We start from the raw sequence: 10,758 nt of genomic DNA, 5'->3' as shown, positions 1-10,758 counted from the left end.
CTCATGTCTAGACGCTGAGCAGATCACTCCGCCACATTCTTACATAATTGTGGAGAGAGCAATTCATCCGCTTCACTACCGTTATTAGTAGTTAAGTAGTTCCAAAGTATGTGACCGTTGACTAAATATATTCTTTATAACCTTCACCATGTCACTTTTTTCCTCATTACTGTGGTTGTTTGCTTACACAATTTAGACCTACAATCTTGAAAAATGTGTATATGCTACCGAATGGCTTGTTTGAATCTGATGGTTATGAGTTCAAGTCAGTTCTGAGAAGTATAAAGGCATAAAAATAGCTCCATGCACAACACACATTCAATTTGTACATTTCGTTTTTTATTACAACAACCACCAGGTCATTCATAAGTTGGATAAATTATGCCAAAGAAACATAACCCAGGAAACTAACCAAACTGTCTAACTGCTATTCAACAACGCTATTAGCCTACATGCTAAATTGATTGTTGGAAAAGTCAGAAAACACTGGCATCCAGGTTATGTGAAACCATCATGTATTAAGGAATGACACAAGGTCAAAACAAAATAGAAACATTTTCTGAGCATTTACGGCAGGTGGACCCAAGAAGTTCACAGAACTCTACCGTTGAATATGAATCTGCACCCACTGGCTTCTCTGACTTGAAAACCATTACAGCACAGTGACAAAGACTGAATAAGTTAACTTATGAGCGGCGGAGAGGAACTGTGAGCTGTGGAAAACTCATTTGAACTAAATAAAACTGAATAACAGAAGAAAGAAAGTGTACATAAGACAAAGACATCCCTCATAATACATGCATTTCCATTTTTCCAATGTCATTCAGAGGATAGTCAATATGTATCAATCAATCAATAAAGGAAAGCACAATTCGGGTGATTGAAAAGATGTAATGAAGTTAGATGTCCACCGATGATTGAAAAGGTCAGAGGTCGGTTGCTCCTCAGTCGGGTCCTAGCGTGTTCAGGTTCAGGTGTTCATCTCCAGCTTGACCCTCCTGATCCCTCCAGTCTGCCGTAGCACAGACTAAACAAAGAAACAGTCATTTTGCCAGGTCTATATCAAGAGACCGTTCATTTCCTAGAAACAAAACAAAAATCCAGTACGCTATTTTCAGATAAATTGAACTTTAATAATCCCCGGTTTATTACTCGGATCTATTCTCCACGATAATGTGCAGAATAGATCAGAAAAAAGAATATAGCCCATATCAGAGTAAAGAATATTCTGTTAGTTTGACCCATGTTAATGGTGGGAGGCGAACCTGCGACGATGTGCTGACAACTTTGCCCAGAGAGATATCCCTATCGGCAGGGTCGTTAGCTCATCCTGTCTCCTAGGGGAGTGAGTTTCACCAGCTACGCGCTAACATGACCTCAGAGGACTACCCTCACTACCCTCACTCCACCAGGGTTCACTAGGAGTTTCACCAGCTACGCGCTAACATGACCTCAGAGGACTACCCTCACTACCCTCACTCCACCAGGGTTCACTAGGAGTTTCACCAGCTACGCGCTAACATGACCTCAGAGGACGACCCTCACTCCACCAGGGTTCACTAGGAGTTTCACCAGCTACGCGCTAACATGACCTCAGAGGACTGCCCTCACTACCCTCACTCCACCAGGGTTCACTAGGACTCACCATTCACTCAGTTACATTAACAAGATGTATAAAATATAGAATATACATACAATTTGTGTGTGTGTGTGTGTGTATATAAATACATACACACATACATATATACAAACATTATAGTATACTTTAGATTATAGTAGGCCTATATTCTAGGTAGATAGGTACCGTACAGTATACACACATGAGTAAAACGTAGTATAGTGTAGTAGAGTTTAGGTGAGTAGAGGGGACTTAGGGGGGCGCTCAGGCACTGTTATAGAGTCTGATGGTCTTTTGTCAGCATGAATATGTTTGTCTTACCTCTAACTGAATAGCTGACTCTACTCTTCCTTCTTGAATTTGCCACTGATGTACGGGACGTAGTCCAGGATCAGCCTCCAGTCTGTGAAGTGGACCAGCGCTACTCCTCCCACTGAGCCCCAGACCGCCATGGTGGGAACCCTGCATTGGGTGAAGACATCTCAACGTTAAATAACATTATTGTACCGGTGGGTCGCTTGGGATAAAGCGCCTGCTAGATGACTGTGATCTAATGTAGATAGATAACTATGAACTTCAATCGACCTATTGCTTTAGCTAGGCAGGCCATACGTTTAGTAACATGATGGAGATGACCTCAGCCAGCTAGTAGGCTAAGTTAAGGGCATGGGATCGCTATTCAGCTAGGAAACAGCTAAATTAATGCTTTAACAAAAGTATTACATGTTATTTCACATATAACACAATTAAATTAATTACCATGATTTGGCGATGGACACATATTTCTGACCGATCAACTTTCCGATCATGTTGTAAGGTCTGTTGTTGCCAGCTATCAAGTAGCTCTCCGAGTGGTTTAACTGCGCACGCGTCAAGTAGTGCTTCCGGTTACTTGTGGATCTACTTCTGGAAAAACGGTCTACTTTCTTGAAGGCAAGGATAGTCTGACAATACCACGGACAGCAATACGTAACCTAAATAATTAATATTATTATTAATAATTAAATTAATTTATAAAGCACTTTTCATTGTGAATCAATCTCAAAGTGCTGAAACAATCACAAAGGCATTAAGAAAACAGAGACACTAATTAATATATAAAATAGGCTATACACATTATATACAAAAAGATTTTCTAAATAAGTAGGTCTTTAGACAAGAACCCGGAGTCTCTGGGACCCTCAGATTGCCATTCCAAAGGAAGGTCCTGTCATCACGTGATTGACCACCAGGGCACGCCTATAGGCTCAACTGAGCAGATCCCTTCATGCACAGTTAAGAACTTGTTCTACCAAGCTCATCTGAACTGATGTGTTGTCTGTACATGAAATAAAGATTTCTCATGTCACCTCCCGTAAACAATAACCATGACAACCATGTATGTTTTCAACCCTTTATTACAATGTTTTTTTTTTTCATTTAGGTATACAAGCTCAAAAAGAAAGACATTGAAAAAAGGTATATTTCTGTTATTAAAAATGGCACATTTATTGCTACATTACTGTTATATACACGACAGTTCTCAATATCTACTTTATATATAAAAAATAGGAAACTGGAGGCACTTTGAGGACATACATAGATTCTGTCCCCAATGCAAGAGTGAGACAGTGGGGTTTGTAGCAGTGTGTCTGTTGAAGAGGGACTGACTCGGTCGAGACGCCCCTTGGCAAAATACTAGTTGTGCGTTTTGATATGGGGAATTCTAAGGATACTGTATTCAATATTCTCAGTTACGATGAACACACATGAATAAAAAAAAAATCAGTTGGGAACCCCATTAACAAGAGATGTAATGAACAAATGATTGGAGAGGCTGAATACGGGGAAAATAACAGAGGAGCGAAACCAATATGAACACTAGTTGCGACTGAGAATGGGGCCAGTGAAAAACAAATCGAACAAATACTGTAACATATCAGTATCCATCTACAGTAAAAAATACTGCTTGGATGACGGCAAATTCATGAACAGTATATAGTTTGCTCCTATACCAATTTCAGGTGAACCAATATTTGGGACCATTCCAGTATAACACCGTTCTGAACATTGCAAATGAATACAAATAATGGACAGGGTTTAAAACGGTTTAAATTCTTATTGAAGTACATGCCTGTTCAATACATTATGTTTTCAATGTGTAAATGGATTACACTGAAATTAGCTGGTGTAATGACAATTGTATTGGGCCACAGTACAGCCAAATAGATCGTATAGTTCATAGGGATGCTTGTTGGTAATTGAGTGACAGGAAAGGATGAATAACTCAAATAAAAGTGTAGCTTTGGGCATCAGGAAGTTGACTGAGATGCACTGAGACATCACCACACCTTTTCCCCCGTCAGTCTTGTATACATCTATAAAAGGTTAAGCCACAATGCAGAGTCCACAATTCAACAGTGTAGTTATCAGGCACTGGTGAGTAACCACTCTAACACGCTCCTCCTGTCTGGAGAATCACTAAGGCCACCCCAATGACTCGTTTACATGCATCTCTTATGCTGTTGTCATCATGAAATGTTTAACAAAAATGTTGTATCACCTGTAGAGCTGAGATGGGTTTTTATTGAAGAAAATAAATGTATTACAAAAAAACACTAGCTGAAGAATCTTCATTGTGCCTCATCAACATATTTCATGTTATACGTATGCATTTCTGTATGATTAGTTTTGCCAGTACTAGAATATACCAAATTGCATTTGACAGGATATGAATGGCGTTCTTACAAGTGAAGGGGGACGTTACAGCCAGATAATGACATGATAATGCTTCCTACAACATCATCACCTGGCACTTCATGACATTCCCAACGTTAAACTGAATGAACATGCTTACGATGGAAGAGACACACTTAAGTTTGTTCCTGGCATCTAAAATGAGAGTTGTCTTACATTTAAACAATGTAAACGGAAAAAAAAAGCAATCCAAAAAAGTAAAAACTCATACAACTATCTTACAGAGTAAAAAATAAAATTAAAAAATAACAAATAAATCACTTCTACAAAAAAGGAGGATCCTTACAAACAGGCTTTGTAATTGTTCAGAAAAAACACCCAGTGCTCTCTGTAACAGCGGGACACACAAACCAACGTCAGTCGATGGCAGTTGGATGGACTCTGGAGAAGGTATCCATGACACTCTGATCCATTCCACTAAATCAATTAAGTCTCCACAAGTAATTCTTCTTCACTCTTCCAACGTTTGTAGTCCAAAACGGACTTCCAATCCCATCTTCCGTCAGGTCTTAATGTATGTGTGACATGGACATAGGTTTGCCCCCTACTAACCACTAAGCAAAATGGGGCAACGTTTAGCCTGGCACTCAGACCCAACTGCCATTTCCTTTCACTTCATTATTCAGTCTGAAAGTGCTCCCATTGCGTCCGTGCTCCGAGACGGGCGTTGCCGAGGGAGTCCTCAGCGATTAGTTCATCCCCTAACCAATCACGTTGCGCAGTTCAATTCCGTCATCGCATTCAAAGGACGCTGATTGGCCTGGTTGGGGATTCCAACCGAGAAATCCCTCTGGACGAGAGCACTTCCAGAGCATGAATCGCATTTCGAAAATTAAAGTGGGCGTGCGATTCAGGGGGAGGAGCCAGGCTAGGACACGTCGCCGGGAGAGTCTGAGTTTAGGGGCTGCTGAAGACGTCTTCTGACCACGCCCACAGGGTCTGGCTGAGAGACATGAAGGCAGGGGGTAACGGGGGTTTGGAGGAGGGGGGGGGGGGGGGGGGGTGGAGGCAGGGTGTATGGGGGGGTGGAGGCCTGCATGTTTCAGTCCAACTTCCCACCCAAAATGAAAGCATCCCACAGTCACATGATCCGTCTGGCGGGCGGCCTTGCGTGGCCCCTGGCCTGGGCGAGACGGTCTTCCTCCCTGGCAGTCTTACCCTCCAGTCATGGCAGTAATGTGAATGGACGAAGAGGACAACATGGAGGGGGGGCCAGCGGGACGCGTCATGGATCAAAAACAAAATGGCCGACACACACTATTCCTTCTGACGGGTCTTTCTCCAGGGAGCCCTCGCAGAAAGGCATACATACGAAGATACACAGTTTTGATACACAGGATTTCTAGAACTCTATATCTATTCTGTCCATTCTCTTCGGCGTTGGTGGGTTTTGGCTGCTACCTCGCGCTCTACTTCTGCGATTCAGCCGTCTTTGAAAAAAAAAAGTACAATGGTGGTGACGATTTTCTTTTTTTAATCTCACCCAAGCATTAGCGTTATGTGTGGATATCAGACTTGTATCTAAATGAAGACTATATTCTGATATCCCCTTTTGCGTGTGATGAAAGTAAGACCTCCTCTTCGGGTGGGAATGGCAAATGACTATCAAAGGACACACAAATCCTAGTTTTGCTCACATGAGCAATTGATCCAAAAATACTATTTGATCCAAACAAATTTTGCTCCCAACATGTAAAGCAATTTCTTTAAATGTCTTACAAAAACATGACCATTAGGCAGAAAATTATTATCGTTAACTTTCCTCTGTGACCTGTCTCTCCTCAGAGATCAGGCTATATTTACTGTAAGGATTCTTCAAAAATGTGTGTGTGTGTGTGTGTGTGTGTGTAAAGAACATTTGTTGCTCTACTACTCATGGTCAGGAATGTGGCCACTGTGTCAGTTTTGTGTGTGTGTGCGTGTGTGTGTGTGTGTGTGTGTGAGAAAGAGAGAAAGAAGGAGAGAGAGAGAGAGAGAGAGAGAGAGAGAGAGAGAGAGAGAGAGAGAATGTGCTTCTCCGTTCGTGGATCGACACACTGAGATGCATGATAGAGGTTTTAAGGCCACATCTGTACAATCATCAGGATCTGGAGCTGGAAGACAAGAACACAGGTGGCGTTACACACTCCTCGTTACACACTCCTCGTTACACACTCCTCGTTACACACTCCTCGTTACACACATCAAACCTGATCACACGTACACACTCCTCGTCCACAAACCAGATAACCACTCACATGCGTCATCTGATTCCATATAGGGCAGCAACACCAACAATTAACCTAGTTTGCCTTGAGAACATACGTTTATAAAATACTTTCACTGCAGTAGTGGTGAGAATAGCATCATCCTACGACGGGTTCAACAGACGTCCAGCGTGCGGCGGCGTTGTGGGCGGACCTACCTGGGCGTTACATATGGCTGATGGGGTTATGTCCGTCCCCGCCGAGGCCGGGGTGCCCCCCTCCCAGCTGCATCTGAGGGTCCCCCCCGGACACCTTCTCCTCCTCCCTCCGCTTCAGACAGGCGGCCTTGGGGTTCAGGTTACGCTCTGGAGGGGGAGGGCGGCGTGGGTTAGACACGGCGACGGAGGAGAGAGACTACAGGTTTACGCACGCTCTGTGGGCGGGGCGGGGGGGGGGGGTGAAGTTGGCGGTTAAGCTAGCTAGTTTGACGAAAAACAAAACAGGAGAAGATGGGACAGGGAGGAGAAGGGCTGGGTTTTAAAAAATTGATTCATCGATTTTGAATCAAATGATTCAGAATAGATTCATGAATCCCAAAATCAATCTTTTATTTAATGAAGGAATGAATAAATGAAGGAATGAATAGTTAATTAATTAATTCAATGATTCATTCGTTCATTCATTTTTGGAAATCAGTATCGATACCCAGCCCTAGTATTGATGTGTTGCATAACTTGGCAGTCATGTAATTAAGGTTACAGAAAAAAAAAAAAAGTTTTTAGTAACCAAATCGATATTGAATCGGAATCGAATCGATTCTTGAAATGTGAATGGATACCCAGCCCTACGGAGGAGACCGGTGATCAGGTTCTGAGTGAGAGGAGGGGGGTCGGGGGGGGAGAGACAACGCATGCAGATGGTTACGTGTTAGAAATGTCCGGAGAGAGACCAGAAACGGGTGGGATGGCAGAGGAAAATGGAGAGAGAGCGAGAAAGAGAGAGATGAACAGGAAAACAGAAAGCAGTGTTTGGCAGAGGTAAGACCGTCCTCTTCTCCCCCCCTCCCTCTCCTCGTCCTCCTCCAGTGGTCAGGAAGACGTGTCAGAGAGACGCGACAGCGGACAGACGAGAGCCTCCCCCTCCGTCAGCTCGGGCGCTACGGGCGTGGCTGCGGCCCCCCGGGGGGGCGAGAGAGGCCGGGGCAGGGGGCCGGTACCCGTCCTCGTCCTCGGCGCAGGGGGGCGCGGGGGGGGGGGGGTCCACCTACCTCGCACCTGCTTCTCCAGCCCCATGATGACCTGGACGGCCTGCTGCAGGATGATGAGCTTGGTCTGGGCCTTGTCGCTGCGCACGTGCACCTGCACCATGCGGCCCAGCTCCCGGAACGCCTCGTTAATGTCGCGCACGCGCACGCGCTCCCTAGAGTTGTTGGCCGAGCGCCGCTCGCGCTCGCGCTGCTCCTTCTCCTCGGCCGTCAGGTTCTCGTCCGTCGCCGACGTGACGCTGTAGTTGCTGCCGGGGGGGGGGGAAACGAGGGGGGGTAGGGAGTGAGGGGAGGGGTAGTTAACACACCCGGTCCACAGCCCTCTCTGACCCTGCGCTGCTGCTACTGTCGTAACGGGGTTTTGGTGCCGCCTCAAGATGGCCCTCTCCACCGGGACGCCTCTCTAAACGCCTTCTGTGTTGATGTTTTTTTTTTTGTCTGGATCTGGGTGCACGGTAACGGAACTCTGACCATAGTCTTAAAACACGGACGGCCATTTTGGCTCTGCCTACAGGGCTATACAGCACTGCCCGCTCCCTGATTGGCTGACCGTGACATCATTCATGTCTTCAGTTTTCCTAATCTGGGCACGAGGCCAGCGGCAGGAAGCGGCCGGGGGGGCCGAACGGGAAGAGGAGGAGGAGGGGGAGACTCCGGTGGAGGGAGGGAGGCGTGCTGGTGGAGGAGAGAGAGAGAGAGCGGAGGAGTGGAGACCCGGGAATCCATTTTTTTCCTTTGTCGAATCTCTTTGGCGTGGAGCGTTGAACGTGTTTGGCACGAGTCGTTGAAAATGTAACGTTCTACGGTGACATAGCGAGCACCAGATCGTTTTCTATTATTTATTTCTCTTTGTCGTCTTTTAGCCGAATGGGAGTCGGAGGTGCGTTTTTGGCGCGTTTGACGGACGGAAGTCAGACCGGGAGCTCCGGGGAACGGACTCATGGAGGTGGGAGTGGAGGGGGCTGACGGCCTGCACACTGCCAGAGGAGAGAAGGACCAGGGAGGGAGGGATGAAGGGAGAGAGAGAGAGAGAGAGAGAGAGAGAGGACGCCCTCTGCCAGGTAGAGAATAGACGATGCCACAGGAAGGAAGCAGGGGAAGCCTCATGGTAAATACATCAGAGCAGAAGGATGCATTTATGTCCATGAGAGGAAGCTGAGGTCATTGCTGCCATCTGAAAAATGAAATGGGAGGAGAGAAGAGAGGGACGGACGGAGAGATGGATAAAGGGCTGGGAGGTACTTTGTGAAGAAAAAGAAAAGTGGTAGAATAATAAAAAGGTGAACGTCTGATACGGCAGGAGGACATGCAACAAGGAGACAGCGATACGGAAGCGGGTGGCAGGTTAATGAACATGAAAGGGCGGAATTGACCAATCAGATCCCGTGTTACAACTACATGACCAATCAGATCCCGTGTTACAACTACATGACCAATCAGATCCCGTGTTACAACTACATGACCAATCAGATCTCGTGTTACAACTACATGACCAATCAGATCCCGTGTTACAACTACATGACCAATCAGATCCCGTGTTACAACTACATGACCAATCAGATCCCGTGTTACAACTACATGACCAATCAGATCCCGTGTTACAACTACATGACCAATCAGATCTCGTGTTACAACTACATGACCAATCAGATCCCGTGTTACAACTACATGACCAATCAGATCCCGTGTTACAACTACATGACCAATCAGATCCCGTGTTACAACTACATGACCAATCAGATCCCGTGTTACAACTACATGGACAATAAAGGGGCCAGTTGTGACAAAAACTAGCATCAGTTAAAGTAAGAAACACAACATTATCTGAAGTCAGTAGAGGAAAGAAGTTAAACTCTGATCCTCTTTCAAACTAATTCACAGGGGGGGGATTCCTAACAAAGTGAATTTGAACTAATAGTCTCACATAACTAGCAGGCGATTCTAAATGTCTAGAGCTGACCACCATGTCCATCTGGCTAAGGCATGAGAGAGCATGATGCTAATGTTGACAGAGTGGTGAAAGATGTGGTATTAATCCAGGGGGGAGAGGGAGGCAGAGGCATGGAGGCATCTTCAACAGTGGAGACAGACAGAGACAGCCCACACAGAGAGACCAGGCAACACATGCTGACCCCAGATCAGATCTGGGCCGTCCGGGCCTCATGTGTGACCTCAGAAGCAGAGCCTTACAGGAACACGGGGGGCAGCGTTCCAAACCAAATACCACACGGCTTCCTTCCTTCTCCCCTTTCCGCCAGGCGTCAATGATTCTACACAGCAAGCCGTGAATAAATCAATACAAATAAAAAAAAAAAAAAAGTGTAAATATAGCATGAACCTATTTATAACCCGTGTGTAAACGTCAGCGCTGTCGTTAAGGAAACCGACCTACGTCGACCTGGAGGACGAGAGAGAAGGTGGAGAAGTGAGGAAGGAAGCCAGGCGAGTGATTTGGTTTGGAACAGAGCCCCGCCCCCCGTCCTTCTCCTATGGTCGCTGGCCCCGCCCCCCGCCCCGCCCCGCCCCCCCCACTGACCTCGGACTTGCTGCTCCAAGTTGAGTATTACGTTAACCGCCTGGTGCAGTATGAGCAGTTTGGTCTGGGGTTTCTCATTGCTCAGGTGGAGCTGACACATGCGGCCCAGCTCCTTAAACGCCTCGTTGATGTCCCGCACGCGCAGCCGCTCCCGGGCGTTGTTCGCCACCCTCCGCTCTTTCTCCCGCTCCGCCTTCACCTCCACCGGCAGATCCTCATCATCCTCATCCTCGTCGTCATGGCTGACGGACGGCCAATCACAGGGCGGGGGAGGGGTTAGAAACGTTAACACGGGCACGTGCTCACAGCAACCCCATCCTGTGCAGTGCAAAACCTTTCCTACCAGTGGGAGCGTCTTAAGACTACTCTGGTCTACTCTTAAGCTTTCCTACTAGTGGGACCGTCTTAAGACTATCCT

At 46.2% G+C, this 10,758-nt stretch overlaps 1 protein-coding gene across 1 annotated transcript in view; it reads right to left on the bottom strand.

Annotated features, from left to right (window-relative positions):
• Positions 1–5,379: 5,379 nt before the first annotated feature.
• The window catches only part of LOC311316522 (transcription factor E2-alpha-like), a 31,932-nt gene continuing 26,553 nt past the window's right edge, over positions 5,380–10,758 (bottom strand). The window contains 5 exon segments of the mRNA XM_084447389.1: positions 5,380–6,447; positions 6,759–6,905; positions 7,808–8,043; positions 10,510–10,511; positions 10,513–10,582. Coding sequence (XP_084303515.1) covers positions 6,766–6,905; positions 7,808–8,043; positions 10,510–10,511; positions 10,513–10,582 — 448 coding nt within the window. The 3' untranslated portion in view covers positions 5,380–6,447; positions 6,759–6,765.

Source organism: Borostomias antarcticus (assembly GCF_949987555.1).
Source record: "Borostomias antarcticus genome assembly, chromosome: 12".
Lineage (NCBI taxonomy): Eukaryota > Metazoa > Chordata > Actinopteri > Stomiiformes > Stomiidae > Borostomias > Borostomias antarcticus.
This window is presented reverse-complemented; position numbering and strand designations above follow the sequence as displayed.